General features: G+C 44.1%; 1 protein-coding gene across 4 annotated transcripts in view; it reads left to right on the forward strand.

Annotated features, from left to right (window-relative positions):
- MAP3K13 (mitogen-activated protein kinase kinase kinase 13) overlaps positions 1-20,561 on the forward strand; it is a 79,422-nt gene that overhangs the window by 50,261 nt on the left and 8,600 nt on the right. For 3 of the 4 annotated variants that reach the window (XM_030494119.1, XM_030494120.2, XM_030494122.1), the window contains 10 exons: positions 1,611-2,185; positions 8,952-9,135; positions 9,602-9,793; positions 10,431-10,589; positions 13,337-13,495; positions 15,505-15,613; positions 16,574-16,683; positions 17,878-17,994; positions 18,526-18,663; positions 19,660-20,404. In XM_030494119.1, the coding sequence (XP_030349979.1) occupies positions 1,684-2,185; positions 8,952-9,135; positions 9,602-9,793; positions 10,431-10,589; positions 13,337-13,495; positions 15,505-15,613; positions 16,574-16,683; positions 17,878-17,994; positions 18,526-18,663; positions 19,660-20,404 (2,415 nt within the window). In that variant the 5' untranslated portion in view covers positions 1,611-1,683. Of the gene's footprint in view, positions 1-844; positions 916-1,610; positions 2,186-8,951; positions 9,136-9,601; positions 9,794-10,430; positions 10,590-13,336; positions 13,496-15,504; positions 15,614-16,573; positions 16,684-17,877; positions 17,995-18,525; positions 18,664-19,659; positions 20,405-20,561 lie in introns of those variants that run through there. The other variant, XM_030494121.1, reaches the window with a different exon arrangement.

The raw sequence follows: 20,561 nt of genomic DNA on the forward strand, positions 1-20,561 counted from the left end.
TATAACAAGAACAAAATCTGTGATCATGTTACTACTAGTAACCATAACCACACTACTGCGGTCACCCTACAGCTTCCCATGCTGAGAATCAGTTATTGTAATGCTGGTTATAGGTAGGTCAGGAATAACCAACTCTTGAACTTCCTGTACAACTCTAACTCAGCTCCTTTACTAGTACGGACTGTGCTGCAATTTTTGTCTCCCGTGCTATTCTGCTTTCTTTTAAAGAGCAAAGTTTACAGCCTAAACAGTGTTCTTCCTATAACGCCCTTATACATACCCTGTGTGATCAAGCAGAAATATGGGAACATAAGAGGCTCCTGGCTGTTCCCCTTTGCTGCTTTTGCTGTTGGAGAGGGACTGAAGCCCAGGGCGTGAGCTTTTCATACACCTGGCTGAAGGTTTTATCTCTCATCTCTGTAGTGACCTCATCTTGAGAAGTTATGGGGCTGAGCTGTTCCCTTTCAATTGGCTGTGTGCTGCCTGGCCACCTCTTTCTTCCTTTCAGTGGCTGTTTGCAGAGCCTGGGACTTTGCACCAGTGTAACTGATCTTGCTTTTTGACAAAGTAGTTTCTGTTAATGCTGGGTTTTTTCCTCCCTTTCGACCTCATATGGATTTCAAAATTGGACTGTGTTCTGTGCTACAGGCTGAAGGTGCTTGATTACTCCTGGTGCAAAGCTAGAGACTCTTATTTCAGAAGTGGCTCTACCCCAGGAACATGCTTTGGCAGTGGGCAGCTTTTGCAGCATGACCCCTGGCTCTGTAGGAAGTTGGCGCTATGCTGGATACTGAGAAAAGGATCTTTCAGTGGAGCACGTAGCAAGAGATGGGGGGACTTTTTCAAAGGGACACCAACTGTGATATGCAACCTACCAGGAACTTCATGCAGGAAGAAAGCCGAGGAGGAGCGGAAGTAAGTGAAAGGAGATGCTCTTCAGGCTTGTGGGAGGAGGGAGATTGGAGAGGATTGTTGCCATGAAGCTCTCCAAGTCCTAGTTGTTCAGGAGGGTAACACTTACGTGGTCAGAGAGTGTAACATACCTTGCTACATTGAATTTGAAAGGATTAAAATAAAGGACCAGAATGGTTATAACTAGGTGGGGCTCTGGGGGGACAGCACCAAACCATCTCTTGGTGGACTCGGGGTACCTATGTTGCTGTACTTTGTTTCGATAATGCCTTGTCTTAAGGGTTTGCAGAGGAATCCTGAGCTTGTGGACTACGCCAGACCCAGAACCTGTGACTGGACTCAAACCATACTTGAGTGGGGAAACACCTGGGGCTCAGCTTCAGTCTGATAAATACTATACTAACCATGAAGAAACAGCTGTTAGCTGCAAACTTTCATGGTTTTGACCTTTAGGCTTTTGTTTAAAACTTGTGGTGCTTGCTTACCAAGTAATTCGTGTCGTAGGTTACCAAGAGTATCATCTGAGCGGAGTTTCTGTTGGAATAATTTATTTGCTTCTTTTAGGGCAGTAATTACTTACTAAGTATCAGCAGTCGTCTGGAATGTCTGGTTAATTATCAGCTCGCCTTGGTGAAAGTGCACGTAGTGAGAATACTTACATGGAAATGTGAAAGTTGTTCTTCATCCTCTCGTTTCAGGTACTGGCTCCATGTGTCACATCTGAATTGTGTTGTTCTCATTCTCTAAGTACCAGCTCAGACCATCTCCTTGATGCACACTCACTGCATCATGGCCAGTACTCAGGAGCGCCTGAGCTTGTCTTCCTCTCCAAACTCCATCAGCAAAGCTTTCTGTGAAGATAAAGACTTTAGTAGGTTACATGATGAACATGCACCTACTGGAAACCACCCGTCCCCCGAGCTCATAGAGGATGTGCATGAGAAGGGCTTGCTGCAGGCAGACCTCATTGAAAACGTGAACAGCCCGGTCACTGCAGCAGTGCTGACCAGCATCAGCGAGGACTCTAGGGACCAATTTGAGAACAGCGTGCTGCAGCTGCGAGAGCAGGATGAATCTGAAACAGCCATTCCTCAGGGCAACAGGAACACTATGGATGGAGAGAGCAACAGTGGAGCAGATGATGTTAAAGTCCAGTTCAACAGATCAGGCAGTGGGAGCGGTGGGTTTCTTGAGGGACTTTTTGGTTGTCTGAGGCCCGTGTGGAACATCATAGGCAAGGCATACTCCACAGACTACAAACTGCAACAGCAAGGTAAGTAGGGAAGCAAACCTTTATTGCTTCTGGGGGAATGTGTGAAGGTGAGGAGAGCAACCCAGGGCTTTTTCTTAACTTTCCATGCAACCTTATTTTCATCTTGTGCAGCCTTATTATGGGTTTGCAAAGAGAAATCCTGCACTGTACAGCCAATGGCTATCATTTGTAGCAAAGAAAGCTTGTAATGGGCTCAAAAACAGTTGCCTGTTCTGAACCATGCCTTGGACCATTGTGGCAAGGTCTGAATCTGAACTGAGTATCTGTGTAAATGAGGATCAGAAATAATTGTGTTGAACACAGGGATTGTACCAGCTATTTCATATCTGCAGTTTTTTCATGCCAGATGAAAAAGATTGATGAAGGCATTTGTATTCCTGTATGGGTATGTGAAGCCTGTCTCCAGTTGACCACCGAAGAGCAGAAGTACTATTTCTCTCTGAGCATATTACATTAACTTTTGTTCAGAAGTAATTTTACTCTTTAAAATATCATTTGGTACTTATCTTGCCAGAAATATGTCCTTTAATGTTTATATCTTTTTCATTTAGATGTATAAATGTATAAGTGTGTGTGTATATAAAAAATATGTCGTTTGGGAATAAGTGCTGTCACAGTCAATGGCATACATATATCTTTAGAGGTTATTGAAAGCTAAAGAGCAGAGTATGCTTTGCCTTTGGTGTCTGATTTCTCCCCTAGCAGAGCGGGAGGGAAGTGGCAGATGGGAAGAGAACAAGCTGTCATAAGAATTAAGGAGCTGAAATGGTTGAGGCTTATAAATGGGAACAGCCTGGCCACCATAGTAATCCATGGGGTAGAAGTCTCCTGTATTGCTGTGATCATGACTCAGTATTAATCAAATGGTTTTCTGGCATAGACGAATCGTAAGATATGTGGTCAGAAAACCCATCTGAGTGGTTCATATCTAAATCCCAGAGTTGGGGAACAGTTCCTAATATGAGGGAACAGAGCTGTTGGGGGTTTTTGCAAGGGCAGGTAGTGTCAGGACAAGGGGAATGGCTTTAAACTGACAGAGGGGATATTTGGATTAGACATTAGGAAGAAATTCTTTACTGCGAGGGTGGTGAGGCTCTGGCACAGGGTGCCTAGAGAAGCTGTGGCTGCCCCATCCCTGGCAGTGTTCAAGGCCAGGTTGGACGGGGCTTGGAGCAACGTGGTCTAGTGGAAGGTGTCCCTGCTCATGGCAGAGGAACTAGATGAGCTTTAAGGTCCCCTCCCACCCAAACTATTCTATAAGACTGTGATTCTGTGTTCTCAGCAAGAGTTGACTTGGTTTTGAAATCCTTTGGCAAAGTTGGTTCTGAGTTTTGTCTGCATGTTGTAAACTCAGCATGTCATGCATGGTTGAGTCTATAAATAAAAAAAGTGACTGAAAATTCCTTGGGGAATTAGCAATGGAAGGGGGATTGCACTATATGTGGAGTCAGGTGTGGTGAGTTTTGGAAGAGACTGCATCTGGCTGGGGAGTATCCAATGTGAAGGAAAACAAGCTTCAGAGCAGTTGGATAACATTCAGAGGAGGTGTGGTGTCAATATGCCTGTGTTATACTGCTTTGGTTTGGACGCTCATGGTTTTAAGTGAAGCTAAAACTTTCCTTGGGTAGTTTACAGATGCAGACTTACATTGCCTGCTTCCAGCAATTCTGTGACTGTTCCATACAAGCACTATCTCACCTGGTCAGACTGTTCACCGCTGCTGCTGTGGAGTGCTTGCCTGTGAAGCTCAGATGTGTAGCTTCAGGAAAGCTACCTGTGAGATGAAAAGCTCGTATTTCCTGTATAATTGGGACAGCAGGTGCATGGGAGACTACAGTTTAATATGGGCTTTGATGGCCCACAGGGGACGCTTTCTTTTGTGTGAAAGTCACTAATAAAAAAAAGATTGATGTGCTAACTAATGAAACTGAGCAGCTGAGAGCGTTGTTGTGTTTGGAGGGTACACGCAGAGCTCCAATTCGAACGCGCACAAGTATCTTGCTGTTCTTGGTGTCATAGCGTGTTCAGAGCCATAAACTCATGGATGCTTTGAGTTTGCTGTTGGCATTGCGAGGTTTTTGTTTGTGCAAGTGCTATGCACTTGGAGGAGACAGGCTGAGGAAATGTCTCTGGCTCTTTCAGTAGTAAAGAGAGGATTGTGGTAGCCTTTCATTCCCATGGGAGTTCATTTACAGCTTTGGACTGGTGCCACAGATCTGTGCAGGTGATTTTTTTCCCCCTCTTCATGAAACAAATACTTTAAGCCTTATCCAGGAGCAATTCTTTCTGTTGGGCTGAATCAGCAGCTGGGGTAGGAGACCAGTTTGGTCCTGCAGCCACGGGGGACTTCACATTGCCTGCACATGCTTCCTAGTAGTTTATGCTGCTCACTGACCCCCCTGCTCCCCTGCTTCAGATCTCCTGCAGGCCCCAAATTTAGGATGTGGTGGTGGTGGTGGTGTTGTGGTGTGGTAGAATATAAATAGGTTTCATGCCCTTTGCAGATGTCTGATACTTGAGTCCATATTGCCCACCAAGGCTTGGCCTGTGACTTGGTGAATGGGGGAAAAGATAAGAACAACTTTTTAAACACAGAGATAAAGTGTAGTCTTGAAATTAGTCCTTGAGTTTACTTCTCAACACCTGAGGTGGTCATCAAGAGGAATGCATTTCTGTGCTTCCCTTGGGGACCCACACTGGGTCGACTGGAAGTTGCTGCAGGGTGTTCTGCTGGTTGACTGAGCAGTGCCGATTGCTGTTGTTAAGTGCTCTACCTGCTTGGTGAGTAGGTATTCCTGCAGGGAGTGTTTGCTTCTGTATTGTTCAGTGGCTGTAGGTTGATTATCTGAGTTTTAAGTATTTTGGGTTTGACCCATAAAATCACTCCTGACGATGTTTTCCAGTTGTTTACCCTGATTTCTAAAGGCTGTTGGTGAGTGCTTTCAGGGAGATATACTTAGTTCTTTAATTTGTGTCTACCAGTTATTTAATTTGGATTGTTGGGACTCTAGCGCTTAATATTGACTTGTGTTTTCTACAGACTCATTAGACTTCTAAGCTGTTTCCTTTGGGTTAAGAATCTGTCTTCAGGAGCTGCTTTCACCTTCTCTTTCACAAGTTGCGTGTTTACCACCATTGTGTGTGGTTTTTTGTGTAAACCTGGGCAGCGAGGTGCTTTACAAAGTGTGCTTGTATTTGTGGGGGTTTTTGTAAACCCGAGATGCTTCTTGTCAAAATGCCAGTGCTGGTGAGCAGCCAGCACTGGCAAATGGCAAAATTTGCTTCAAGTAGATTGGCTCAGGCTGCTCCTGCGTTTCTTCCCCATGGGAAACAGATTCCCATCATTCTACTCAAATGGTTCTTAATCACCTTAGAAACACAAGCTCTTGCGTAATTCCTGCTCCTATTACACTTTAATTTATTTAGGGGAAGTATCCCACAGTTTTCTTTAGGCCCAGAAGAGTCTGGCATAAAAAGTGCTCCATCCTGACAGGAGATATCCTCATCTCTCTTACGCTGGTGGAGAGGGAGAGTCAGGAGTGCTGTATCAAGGCCTGAAGGTCTGGGCAATCTCAAAGGACGTTTAGGCAAGCAATGGCAATGGTCTTTTTTGAACAAGGCTGGCAGTACAGCCTGGTCTCGATTAGTGTGTCCAGATGTGTTTCCTAGTCACCCTGCTGATCATCTGAGGTGTTACTCTTCTGGACGGGCTCTTTGACTTAACTATGGTTAGTCACCCTAGCCAGGCACCCAAGTTCTTGCAGCTGGTTTATGCACGTCCTTTTCTGTTTTGAGCTGTTGGTTGAGATGACAGAGATTTCAGTTTCTCCTTGTACCTGCTGTGTAGATGTGCCGCCACTGGGACAGTTGTAATTCACTATTCTTTGCTTCAAGGTGGTGTGGGCTGTTCAGGTTGGGCCTGTGCAGGCAGTGGGCAGAGCTTTAGACTTGCTCTCCAGGTGATGTGCATGGTCTCAACTTTCATCTGTGTTCAGCTGATGGTGTGTTGAGTCCTCTCCTTTCCAGCCTTGCCCATTGCCCTTCTGCAGAACTGATAAGATTACCTTTGTCTTACTGACCCTTGCCAGCCTGTTGGCCTTGAGGGTGGTTCCAGGCTCCGTAGGGAGCACTTATGCAGGGGAATTTAGATGGTAATTTAAATTTTTCAGTTGGTGGGTTTGGATTGTAGTAGAAAATGCAGGTTTGCACCACTCATGCTCACAAACCCTGGTTTTCAATTGAATGCAGTCCAGTGCTTTTCTCCACCAACATCGCTTTCTTTAGGAAGCTTTTCAGTGCCTGCGATGTTATGGGACCCAAAGGAATCGCTGATGCTGGCAGCCTTGTAACGTAGTAACGTGCTCCTGCTCACTGAAGGCTTTCTAATTTTACTTTTGTCTTACTGTTGCATTAGATGTTCCATATGGTTTGGCTCTTTGTTCTTCTTGAAATTCCCAAAGATGTACGATGTTTCACTGATTATTGCTACACTGAAACCTCCTCCCTGAATTGTGCCCTTGATGATCAGGGTGCAAGTGGGATATGGGAAAGTATGTATCTTACTGATAAGGTGACAGATGGCTTTGCAGGAAGGAAGCACATGAACTTGCACTTACTTTGTCTACAATCTTCCTCTGCCTTTGCCATTGCAGAGGTTAATAGGTAACATTAAGAGCAAATTAGGGCTCCTAGGTGATACTATAATTACCTATCACTGGTCATATGCTTTGGGTGCTTCAGGGAAATAAATGGCTGCGTTGCATGCCCTGTACAGGAAAGGCAGGCTTCTCACAGGTAAGGAAATGGCTATTTCAGTACAATATGACAGTTTTAATGTTGCTCGTGTAATAATACTGGTCATCAACAGACACAAAAATGATCTGTATTTTCCACCTTCTTTCAGAAGCAATGCATTTGTGAATTAAATAGAATTACAGTTTTTATAATTTTATTGGTGGATTTCCTTATTTTCTTTTATTTTCCATATTTAAAGAACTGCCTTTTAATGTCTAAATGTCTATAAAGAATTAAATACCAATACCAACCAAATATTGAGTCAAAAGGTTGCTTAAGTCTTTTAGTGAGAAAGAATTTAGTATTTTAGCTTAGTATTTAGCTTAGTATTTTAAAATACATGAATGTCCTGTGGTCAAGGTAGTGGTCTCAGCATGTTTCCTGCATCAGTTTCTGTTAGATTCTTCCTTCAATACCAAAGGACAAATTTGCTGGTAGGCAATATCACCTTCACAGTGTTATTCTGGAAAATTGAGGATAGGGATCATCTCTGGCCAATCCATGGTTACTGAGGTGGCTTAGTTTTAATGCCTTTTCAGTTGAGAGTTGCATGTCTTACTATTTTTATACGATGTAAGGTTTCAAGTGGATCTATCAGTATGAAAAATAGATTTGTGTCTGTGAGGAAGCATGTGCTGAAGACTGAACTTTGCCCTGCCAAGTTGAAGGAAATTTTTGCTGTAGATTAACGACGTGGGTTTCTCTAGTTCAGTGAACAGAATGAGTGCTGGGGTCTGGCTCCAGATGGGAGCTTATGTCTTTCCTTGGCCATGCCTGGAGACCAGGCATTTGGCAGGAGACATCCAGCTAGTGTCTGACTGTTGCAGGAATGATTTGAGGGGAAGGTTTGAATCGGGATCAGTCCAGGGGCAGTTTGGTGTATAACTTTCCCTTCAGTGGTGATAGTAGCTAAAATGGACACTTCTGCATCATCCCAGTTGCAGTCCTGGGAACACCCCAATGGCTTGAAAAGTGGATGAAACAAGAGGGCACATCTTTGTAGACATCTGAAATAGCGATCTGTAGAGGTGTGACTTGCTTTTATTTCAGAACTCAGAGGATTACTTGTTGGTTTTGCTGCTAAATAATTTATTCTCTTAACTTAGGGATTTATTGAGTTACAGTAAATAAACTATTGCCTGCCTTTTATCTCGCTGTTTGGGGGATGTTAAGGTAATTTCAAGGTAACTCACAGCCAACAAGGCTTTTCGTTCTGATGGGCACAACTGTCTTGAAACAGTTTATATAGTGCTGCTGGACAACTCTGGCAGTATCCTCTTAAGAGGCATTTGGGTACCTAAGAGGAGAAATCACTTAAGATATTTTAGCCTATTTGGCACTGATATATGCAATATTGGTGTGGGAAAGGCCTGTTCCTGTGACTGATGGTGGTAATTAATGTGCTTTGTGTTGGGTAATTTGGGTGGTTGCTGGACTGTGGTTTATAATCTGCTACCTCTGACTTTTATTTCCTATTTTTGCCCTATTTTGGGTGCGGGACGGACGACCCTCAATATTTTTTCTGTTGGTTGTGAATATTAAATGTTTCTTCTCATCTATGCTTTTCAACAGAGTTATGTGCTTCTTAAGACATACCATCCTCATTCAATTTTTGAGTAGTCCTCCCAAAATTGTTAATCCAGTGTCCCTGATAGGCTAAATTGCTGCCTTCCAAGCGGAAGCAGCTCACCCAAGCGGGTAGCAGTGGTGGTGAGCTCTGTTGAAAAAGCACCTGGGGAGGATGGGAAGGAGCAGGCTGGAGGTGACTGTGATGAGGGAGAGGAGCTGGATGAAAGGGATGCTGGGGCTGAGCATATGTGGCGTGTGCCTCAGCTGTGCCTGTAATGGGAGAAGATGCCATCTACTACCTCCGGAAAAGTCCACCTTGAGATTTAGGCTGTCCTGGCATGATCTTACAGCAGAACATTTGTGTGGTCTTGATCTTTTATCCCTTTTGCTTGCCTGTGCCTAGATACCTGGGAGGTCCCATTTGAGGAGATCTCGGAGCTGCAGTGGCTGGGCAGCGGTGCGCAGGGAGCTGTCTTCCTGGGCAAATTCCGGGCAGAGGAGGTGGCCATCAAGAAAGTGAGAGATCAGAATGAAACAGATATCAAGCACTTGCGGAAACTCAAACATCCTAACATCATTGCGTTCAAGTAAGTTGTGAAACTTGTTAGAAATACACCTTTATCATGGGAAGAGCCATTTGATTATGTATCCTGGCCAAGGTTTTAAAATCTAAGAACTAAGCTGTCTGTAGGACAAAATGAGAGGTCATCCTTCCTCTTCAATTGTCACACATTTTGGTGAAAACAAAGCTCTGGACTCCATTCTCACCTAACACTGTGCTTTGCATTCAGGCTCACAAAATGCCTGCAGTGAACCCTACAAATCTTCATGGTGTGGAAGTTGAAGGAAACCCACTCCTGTCACAAATGAGCTTTCTCCTGTCCAAAGCATGCAGGAACATTCCCCTTCCTGTTCAGGAAGGAGAGCTGTTAGCAGAGCCTTGGCCAGACAGAATAAATAGGCTACTCTCCTGCCCTTTGACTGCCACCTTTGAGAGTTGCTCTGGGACTTTTACTCTATTGATCATCACTAGCTATGTGTTTCCCTTGACAGGGGAGTTTGCACTCAAGCCCCATGCTACTGTATTATCATGGAGTACTGTGCACATGGACAGCTCTATGAAGTCCTGCGAGCAGGGCGGAAAGTCACCCCTCGGCTGCTTGTGGATTGGTCCACGGGGATTGCGAGTGGGATGAATTATCTGCACCTTCACAAAATCATCCATCGAGACCTCAAGTCACCAAAGTGAGACTCTAGCTACTTGAACATCCTCCAGTTGTGGTTGTCTTTTTTGTTTTCCTTGAGGAATAGTTTAAAGTTAGGTCAAAAGCCCTGCTTTTTCCTTTTTGAAAGTGGGATATTCTGTTGCTTTCTGCTTTTTTATTTTTCCTCCTTACTTGTTCTTTTGATATTTCCCTGGTTTTCTGGAATGCATCTTTCTCATTCCTCTGTTGCTTTCTGGCTAAAACTGTCTGCTATATTCTTATTCCCTAGATGTTTATCACTTCTTTAGCCTGTGACATGACTGTGACAATGTGTTAAGAACATACTCTTAGATGGTTTAAAGTGCAGTTTAAAGGACAGCTTTACTACAATTCTCAAACATCCCAAGATACAGTGACTCTTCGGTGACTTGTTAATTTGCAATTTTATCAAGATTGATTTTTGACTAGTAGCATTTAGAAATGCATTTGAGGCACAAAACACAACCACCGCAAAGAAAGTGAGTGTTTTCATTGGTGAAAATGCATAATCTTTGTTCTCGTACTGCGGTTGTGAGCAGCATGGCCTCGTCAACTGTTCTTGTTGAAGAAGGGATTTACTCCCAGTGTAAATGCTGATTTCTCTTGTTTTTGTTTTTTCGTCCCTCTTCTCTCTCTAGTGTTTTAGTTACACACACAGATGCAGTAAAAATTTCAGATTTTGGTACATCTAAAGAACTCAGTGATAAAAGTACCAAAATGTCTTTTGCGGGAACTGTGGCTTGGATGGCCCCAGAAGTGATACGCAATGAGCCCGTCTCTGAAAAGGTGGATATCTGGTGAGTGGTATTAACGCTTAAGTATCTTCACTTTCTGTTTAGCCACTTGGTTTCCCAGCACTTTACATATTCAGTGCTTTTTTTCTCATCCTAAGCATGGGGACAGTTTGCTCTGGGGTGGATTATTCCTTCCTCACCTGCCTAGTGCCCTGAACTCTTGTTACTGAACCATGGGCTATAATGGAAAGAGAAGTGACATACATGTGTAAAAGCTGTGTGTTGAGATCTGAAGGTACCTCATGAGATTCAGTGCAGACTATCTGAGTCTTGCAATAAGCAAATGCAATGGCTCTTCCCTGTGTTGTTGTTCAGGCCAGAACTTTCTTCCACTCCCAGTGCTTAGAAGTCCCTTCAGCAATTTCTGCAGCCAGATTATTTTTCACTTGCTTTCTACCCTCTTCAGGGCCATGCTTGAGCTGTAGAGAGGCCTCGACTCTGCTAGCTTGAAGGGTCCAACCACCTTTTGCCTTCTGCGTACTGGGCTCTCTTGTACGTACAGCCACAGGATTATAGTCCAGTCGATCTAACCCCTAACCCTAGGTCTGAGAGGGACAAAACCAGGATACATTGTAAGAATTTCTTGAACACCTCTTCCCATCCCATGTGCAATGTGCTGCGTCTGAAGGAGCACAGGAAAGGTTCAGATCTCTGTGCTATTAAATGTGCTTGAGAGAGGACTCAGCCTTGGAGCAACTTTGGGATGCCTCTCCACAGTTTTTGGGCCCTCAAGGGAACTGCACCTGTGTTTCTGCCTTGTTATTTCTGCATGTTAAATGTCAGTAGCCAAGACAAATGCCCTTCTCCCTGCTTGCCAGCCAGGATGAATTTTCTTTCTTGTGGTTTTTCAGCTTCAGATGCTGTCATCTCCCTCATGCAGCATGAAGCTGCAGGTCAAAGCCATGGGTGGTTCAGGGTGCAAATGGAGTCACACAGCAGCCTGCTGATGGTGGTGTAGCTTGGAGCCGGGTTATGACTTTAAGTCAAGATTTCTTGAAGGGAAAGGGAAAGTCTTGTAATCTTCAGTATACAGATCGTGTTGTGCCCACAGTGTTTTTTGTGTTTATTTTGTGTGAATCTAGCAGGCCATAGCAGAGCCAGCTCTTCTAGGAGAAACTCTTAGGTAGTTTTGGAAAGAAAATACACTTGCCATTTGTCTTTTGAGGCTCCTTCCTTTGAATCACAGATTCATGAGGAGGCATGGTGCTGGATTTCCACTCTCACCTTTCTGTCCTTTAGAGTGGCTTAGGTTAAAGAATATTGTGTGGAGCAACATGCCCAATAAAAACCAGCTTCTAGCTCTGCTGAAGATCTGGGCACTCCTTTCCTCCTTTCCTCAATGACTTAGAGATGTTGCTCCTTGTTGCAAACCTAGGGGTGCCTTTGGTGCAAGTTCCTCTTGAGTCCACTGCAGTTGCTCAAACTCCTCCTTGACATCCATTCCTGCCCCAAAATGAGTCAAAGTGGTGTTCGTGAATGCTGACTACAAATGAGAACAGCTCCTGAGCTGCTTATATGTTTGCTCTCTCTCATCTTTAACAGCATGTTAAAAAAAATAAAGAAAGAAATCTATAAGCTTATCAGGAGTCTTGAAAATCATGTGTCAGTTCTTAATCATAACAAAGTTGAAACCAGATGGGGTTTCCTGGTAGTTTGTCCTGTATGCTTTCCTGCAGCCCAGGGGAAAGTATTTTGAGGGAAAAAATGTTCAAATTTGCTTTTTGGTCCTTCCTCCATGGTTTGAAGCCAATGGGCTTTGAAAGTGCAACGTTTTTCACAACTTCTGTTTCCTGACTGATGGTTGTTCAGACCCAGGCGGTTCGTCTGTAGTTACTAAAAGCAACTTGATATTAGTACAAGCCAGAAACACACTTCTCACTTTTCAGCTGGTTTGACTCACCAGCAAGCTTGGCAGAGCTGGTGTCCCACAGATGGATGGGACAGGCAAGTAAGGTGATATGTCTGGGTCTGAAATTGAGAGCTCGCATTGCAGCTGGTTGTTTATGTACCGTAAGAGTGGTGTCGGTTCTCAGCAGCATTTTGTTTACCTCTGTATTGACTGGTTTGATACGTCTTTGGTGTTTTATTGGGTGAAGATTGTAAATAAGACAGGTTGATTCTGTCACTTGGGCATGTTGCATTTGCTTCTTAAGTTTCTATGTTGCAGTAGTTATAGTGCTACCTCAAGCTTATGAAACTCTTACCTAGGAGTACACATAACAGCAGAGGGAGCTTTTGTCTAGGGAAAAAAAAGTTGAATGAAGTGTTTAAAAGCCCACAAAACCTTTGATGAGTTTTCTTTGTAAGACACTTACCAGTTCTGTCTGTTCTGTCAGAAATAACTGAAAAACTGGTAAATAACTTTTTGACTGTTCTTACCAACAAGAGCAATCAAAAGCCTATCTCAGAAAAGCTAACTTTCCTTTTCATTTAACAGGAGCAAGCTTTAATCTGTGCAGAAAATGTGCTTTCAGGTTTTATAAAATCTCACAAATAGAGAAGGGTGGTGAAAACCAGTGTGGTTTGGTGTTCAGGCCAGTGCTGGGGCAGAGGAGGAAGAGTTACCTGGTGTGTAAAATAGCTACTCTTGGGCAAAAACTAGTGCGTAAACACAGTTGCACCTACTTGCAACTTCAGATCAGACTTACCTATTTCCCTGTTTTGCCAAGCAGTGTTCTTTTCAAGCTCCAGATGTTTCTGTTAATTTAAATTCACACAGAAGCTTTTACCTTGATTTATTTCTTCATCAGGTCATTTGGGGTAGTTTTGTGGGAGCTGCTTACAGGAGAGATTCCCTACAAGGATGTGGATTCTTCGGCCATCATTTGGGGTGTGGGCAGCAACAGCCTGCACCTTCCAGTCCCTTCCACCTGCCCAGATGGCTTCAAAATCCTCATGAAGCAGACTTGGTAAGAGCCTGAACCCCACACTGCACAGACCTAGGGCTGGCTCCCTGCTCTTTGCCAGCCTCCCAGTAAAACCAGTGAAACCAGAGTCAAGGTGTTGAGCCCAGAGCAGAGGGCTCTTGAATACTCTCACACTTGTCGCAAGAGCATTAAGTTTTAACATTTTGGATTCTGCTTCCTTGTGGCAGCAGGCTTGGACTCCAGGAGGACATTTGGAGCTTAGAGGAAGTAGGAAGCAAAAACCTGTCTGGTTTGCTGGGCGGATGGGGCAGGGGAGGGACTGGGGGACACTGTTGAGACAGGCTAGTGAGGGGGAAGGAATTCAACAGGAGAGAAGCAGGGCAGTGGAGCTTGATGGAGCTCCAGCAGGGTGATGGTTACCCATGAGTTGCCTGTCCAGTGTGAATCAGGATTCAGGGTCCAGAGAAGGGCTGAAGCACATGTCTTATGAGGAGTGGCTGAGAGAACTGGGGTTATTCAGTCTGGAGAAAAGGAGGCTCGGGGCGACCTTATCACTCTCTGCAACTACCTGAAAGGAGGTTGTAGTGAGGTGGGGGTTGGTCTCTTCTCCCAAGTAACAAATGATAGGATAAGAGGTAACAGCCTCAAACTGTGCCTGGGGAGATTTAGCATGGATATTAGGAAAAATTTCTTCATAGGCATTGGAACAGGCTGCCCAGGGCACTTCATCCCTGGAAGTGTTCAAAAACCGTGTAGATGAGGCCCTTAGCGACATGGTTTAGTGATGGTCTTGGCAGTCCTGGGGTAACGGTTGGACTTGATGATCTTAAAGGTCTTTTCCAGCCTAGTTGATTCTGTGATGCTAGGAGCAGGCAGCATGAAGGTCATCTTCAGTAGTCTTCACAGAGGTGGGTGCTTTGTTGTAGCAAAGTAGGTGATAAAAGGTAGCTCTGTGGGAAGAGAAAAGGAGGTAGAAGTAAAGTAGGGGTAAAATTTCTATAGGCTGCCTCCAGAGTGAAAGGAAATGATTTTTCAGTCTGAAACCCCCTTGTAAATGACTGGCTTTTAAACTGGACAAACAGAAATTCAAGTTTTCTGTATAGAAGCAGGATTTTACAGATATAGATATGGAAAATGCTTTGTCTTTGTAATTGCATTTGACAGAGCGTAAGGGTCTTACAGCATTTTCCCCACTCCATGATCCTCTCGATGGCACAAAGGGAAAAACAGGAGAGAACATCTATAGATCTTTTTAGGTGGCTGCTTACCCCCCTGACACTGAGCTCCAGCAGGCCATGCTGCTGCAGTTATCTGTGGTGAGACTGCTCTGCCTGGCTATTCTTCTAGGCATGGCTGCAAAAGGCAGGCAGCAGTCTGTGCTGCTCTCAACACGAGTACGTACACTTGTACCTCCACCTAGTGGGATTAGGTGGTTTGTAGGAGAAAGGTGGCTGAAGAAGCTGTTTCTTGTCCTGGGCACCGAATCCATGCAATAAGTCTGGTGGGTTCAGTCTTGAAGCTCAAGTATAGGTGTCTTTTCTCAAAGATACAAATGTTTTTGTACTTGAACGTGATCTTAGATGTCTGGTACATTACAATACTGTGTAGGCTCAGGCATGTAGTATGTAGCAATATAGATACACTTGATGTTTATAAACACTTTGTTGAATGTAAATTGTCATCTCTACTAGATTGAGTATTCCCGTTCTAAAATTTGGAAATTACCAGGGGAATGAACTGAGGCCTGTTTCTTCTTGACAAACAAGTTAGGAACAGTTTCAGTTTGTATCCTATCTTTCACTTTGTAAACACATTTTCCTATTTTAGATGGTTTTAATCTCTGTGTTTCTTCAGAATAGATCATCACAAACCAAAAACTGGTTACAAATCAACTCATATTCAGAAAAAGAGAAAACCGCAAAAGCTCTTGTGCTCTAATCTGTCAGCTGCACAATTCAGAGCACATGTTCTAGTGAGAAACCCTTTCAGAATGGTAGGAGAAGCTAGCAGTGTTAACCTCACCTCATGCTTGAGTATTTGTTTTGCTTCAGGCAGAGCAAGCCCCGGAATCGTCCCTCCTTCCGGCAGACACTGATGCACCTAGATATTGCATCTGCTGATGTGCTGGCTACTCCTCAGGAAACCTATTTCAAATCACAGGTAACTGTAGAATGGCTGTAGCCCATGAGTACAAGAGTTGGCTCCAAGGATCCGACTGAGTGCAGCAGAAGTCTGAATCTGTGATTTCAGTTTGGTTCCTGGGGAGAAGCAAACTGATGAGTATTTGAAAATCTTTTCCCCAAACTTTCACAAACTGAGACATCTGCTGACTTTAGTCAGAAACTCAGCATTGTCTCAGTCACTTCTCCCTGAGACTGCTGACTTTAGATGTTCTGCTCCCAGCTGTTCTCCAAGTACTGTTGTGCAGGAGACCATGAGACTGCTGAGAGCGGAACCATTGCATTTATAGTGAAGATGAGCAGGCTGCAAGTGGGACAAAGAGCTGTTACAGGCCAGTGAAGGGACTCTGGGACTTTCAGAAAAGATCTAAAAGTATCTGCTTAGAGATTCCTCTGAGTCCTACCCAATGCACTATTGTCTGTTTCCAAGGAGGGAATGAGAATGAAACCTTGACTCCAGTAGAGAGGATCTATATGGTGTTGGGGTTTATGTGAGGAAGCAGCTATATTTATTCAAGCTGCGAGCACCAGGGCTTCAAGGGGAAAACAGAGCTGGTATCACTCTAGTGACAGTCATTGTTATCATGAATATAGCTTTCCAAATCATAAGCCTTTCTTTTTACTTTAAATGGCAAAAGGGACAAAACATTGTTTTAAGATGAAAAGAGCTTTCGGAATTCTTAAAAATATATGTTTTAAAAAATGCAGTTATATTTTAAGTGATCTAATTGGAGCACAAATTTGGAAATACCATTTGAAAAGGCTGAAACTAAACATGCTGCAATGTTGTTACCCAGAATAATTGAATTACCGGAAACATGTTTTCAACCCAAACCTGTAATTTTCTGCAGACACAAAGAATGTTGCCCAAGAGTGTTTCTTTGGTGCAACTAGGGATCCCAATTCATTGTAAATACCTAAAAGGAAATTGCTTTCCTAGGCTGAATGGAGAGAAGAAGTGAAGAAACATTTTGAGAAAATTAAAAGTGAAGGAACTTGTATCCACCGGCTAGATGAAGAATTGATTCGTCGTCGAAGAGAAGAGCTGAGGTCTGTTGACAGGCTTTTGTGTTTACTGCTCACTTTTCCCACCCAGCCTTCTCTTCTCCAGCTAAATGAGCCCAGCTCCCTGAGCTTCTCTTCACAGGGCATGTGCTCTAGGCCCCAAATGTTTTCATGCTCCTCTTTCACTGAGGACCCCAAAACAGGATGCAGTATTCCTGGTGGTGTAAATTCGGGCAGCCTAAATTCCATGTGAGTCCGGAAACTGAAGTTCCTGTGGGCATGCCCTAGGCCTTGAGCACTGCTTGGCAGATAGAAAGCTAGAGAGAAAGAGAAATAGTGGAAGCTCTCCCTGCTTTTGGGAAGTCTGAATTTCTTGCTCTAGGCAAGATGGGCAAAGGCCTGCGTGTTTATCACAGAATGTTTCTGCCTGAGTTTTGATGTGTGTGTTGACAGTGCTGAAGCAGGTACATCCATCTCAGTGGAAAATGCATCTTGCAGTTTGCTGTGAGCGTTCTCTGCCCTGATACTTTCTTTGGATTAGTTATTTCCAGAGAAGTGAAGACACTCCAATTTACCAGCCTACTGAAATTCATTTTGAACATTACACCAGCTTAACAACGAAAGCAGAATGTTTATTTAAGAAAGGAAACTCTTATCTTCTGTGATACAAATTTGCAAATGTATTTGTGACAGAAACATAAACCACTGAGTAGCAATTCTATGTCAGACCTGAGAAACCAAAGAAAACCTTGTTCAGACAGTTTTATCTAGTTGTTGATGAGTGTTCCCTAGCCCTAGGGAGCTTTCGATGGTCCCACCTTTCAGCTGTGGTTTAAGATGTCTTCCGCGGCTATGCAGTAGCTGTAGGGGCATATTGCTTTTTGTGAAATACAAACAGATGACTTCTTTCCCTGTTTCTTTAGAAGAGCTGATTTAGCCCCTTCTCTATGCAAACAGGATGTTCAGGGCTTGGCCAAAGGATGCATGTGAGGCATTTGCAGCTTCTCTAGTGAGAAGTGTTGCCACTCTTTCAAGACTGAAATACTTTCTAAATCATGCAGTGATTCATTGCTGTAGCAAGCTCTTAATCGTCATTCACTCTTATCTCTGTCTGAGGTTCAGTGCAATGCAGCTGGCAAATTGGACTTTTAGAAGGCTTTTTCCTAAAGCACCCATACTTTTCCTTATCCTCCTCTCTTGGTCCGTGGACTGTGCAATAATGACTTTTCTGTTTTTCAGACATGCATTGGATATCCGTGAACACTATGAGAGGAAACTGGAGCGAGCTAATAACTTATACATGGAGCTCAGTGCTATTATGCTGCAGCTGGAGGTCCGTGAGAAGGAGCTCATAAAGTATGTATCTCTGGGCATAATGGCATGCCATGCATGTGGCAATATACATACAGGATCAAAAACCCAGCGCTTCACATCTAAGCTGCGCAGCGGTACTTGTAGATATAGTGTCCCCTGGCAAACTCACAAGGTAAAGAAAGAGCTGGCAAGCATAGAGAGATCCCTTAAGAGGAAATTACTGCAAATGACTTAGTATACATATCTTTACCCAGTGTTTACTGACTGGGAGAAAGGCACCTTTCCCATGTGATGTTGGCATCCTTTGGCCCCTTTGTAAAGAGAAAAGCAGTGTTGTTTTGGGACTGTACACCAGGGCCCTATTCCAACTGCCCGATCTCTGCAGAGAGGATTTAGAAAAGGATTGTACCCTTTCTGAGAACAGCATGTTGTGTTGCACCCAGCCATAGCTGAGAAACAGGCACACAGTGTGCTCACAGTGGAGCTGTGCTTCTGCCCAGCAGGAGCTGCTCTTGGATAAAGAGAGAACTGATCTGTTTTTTGTGGGGTTTGGTTTTCTTCCCTATGTTTCAGGAGGGAACAAGCAGTGGAAAAGAAATACCCTGGGACTTACAAACGCCACCCAGTTAGACCAATAATCCACCCCAATACAGTGGAGAAGCTGATGAAGAGGAAAGGGGTCTCCCATAAACCAGGCAGCCAGACTAAAAGGTAAGAAGTAACAACCTAGTTCTGTGCCAGCAACCAGCGGCAGATCCCCACTGAGATGAACAGGCAGCTTACTTCCCTTTGAGTCTGATGACAACAAAGGACAGGCCAAAGGGATGTTCACTCTTGGGCCTGGTCTGATCCTCAGAACCATAGCTATTTAATTATCTTACAGTAAAAGGGATGAATCCTGCCATCCCTTCTACCTCGGCAGCTGTCTGGAGCTGTTTGGTCCATATAGTTTTTTCACAGATGATGGTGCTTTGACAGGAGGTATCTAATGTCTTGTCTCAAATTCCTAACTGTCCAAGCAGAGAAAAGTCAGGTCATCCTTGACTTGAACGGTAATAAGCAGGGTGAGGAATTGTGGGAATAAGCCAGTTCTCAGAGAGGGTGGATTCATTATTGAGGAATTAAATTGGGATTAGAGATGTGGAATTCATGCTGTCCTTTTCAGCTGTTTCTCTTCTTCATGACTTTCAGAAAGTGAGAAATTTTTTTTAAGGGGAGCTGTCTGTTTTATTCTTCTTTATTTTCTGGGATTTCCAGAAGTTAGAGAGTCCTGATTAACAGTAAATCATCACTTCTGAAATAATATCCACACATGATTCTGAAATGTGCAGGCTGATAACCATGAGTGGATTGGGACCCTATCATGCTGAGCGCATAGTAAGAGACATGCCCTACACCAAAGTCTTAGGAGGGGGCTATTTTGGGAGCAAACCATCAAAATAAGAGCAGAAAAAGGAGAGTATGTAGCAGGTGTTAGAAAAAGCAACAAGAAAGAAGTGTAGAGCATGAAAAGATGAACAGAAGGACGTTTGAGTGGGGAGAATTAAATCAAACTAAATGCACTAGTCAGTTGAAGGAGAGAGAAGGCTGTAGCTTTTAAAAAGTGGAGTGTGCTTATGGCTACAGCTGCCTCTTCATCCTGGCTCCAAACTGATGTCACTTCTGACTTGATGGTTTAATGTGTAACTTCTGCTGACTGTCTCTCAGGCCAGATCTACTGAAGTCAGAGGGCATACCCAGCACAGAAGCAGCATCCAATGGCTCACCCGTCTCAGGAAGTCCCAAAATGTCCACACTGAGTGGCAAAAGCCGCTACCGCAGTAAGCCACGTCACCGCCGAGGGAACAGCAAAGGCAGCTACAATGATTTTGCAGGGATCTTGAAAAACCAGCCAGTGCAAGACGATGCACCTCCTCCTCCACCTCATAATCCTTCTCATCACGCCGGCCTACCGCAGCAACCTGGCCACAGCCATCCTCATGGCCATCACTCACGGCTTCATGCCCACGGACAAGATATTGCCAATTGTGCAAACAACTTAAGGTACTTTGGCCCTGCAGCAGCGCTGCGGAGCCCTCTCAGTAACCACGCGCAAAGGCGGATGTCTGGTTCCAGCCCCGACCTCATCTCTGCTGCCATGGAAGCAGATTGCCGAAGGAATCTGGAGAGCAAAGAAAGCAAAGCTGATCATTGGGAGTGTTGCAAAACAGATCCATATAATTCCTGTCTAGAGTGCAGGGAAGAGGACAGTGGTCAGGTGCAGATGTCATCTGTTGAAACAGGGATGAGCCATTCTCAATCACCAACATCTGTTTCCCTATATGAAAACGCGCAGTACATTGAGAAGATGGATGAAGAGGGCTTTGACAGTTGTAAGTCAGCATCTGCCCTAGGCACTCCCCAGCACATGGCTTCCTCAGTGCTACCTTGCAAAGCAAGACCCCTTCAGAAGGTAAGGACAAAACATAGTGATTTGGAGAAAAACCAAAGGTTGTTCCTCTTTTCCCTCTCCACCAAAAGGAGGTGTGTGATGTAGGCTAGTGTCTGGATATAGGATAGTAGCAAAGCCATGTTTCCCATGCACATAGCAGTAGAGTTACATATACAAC

The sequence above is a fragment of the Strigops habroptila genome, chromosome 8 (genome assembly GCF_004027225.2).
Source record: "Strigops habroptila isolate Jane chromosome 8, bStrHab1.2.pri, whole genome shotgun sequence".
Lineage (NCBI taxonomy): Eukaryota > Metazoa > Chordata > Aves > Psittaciformes > Psittacidae > Strigops > Strigops habroptila.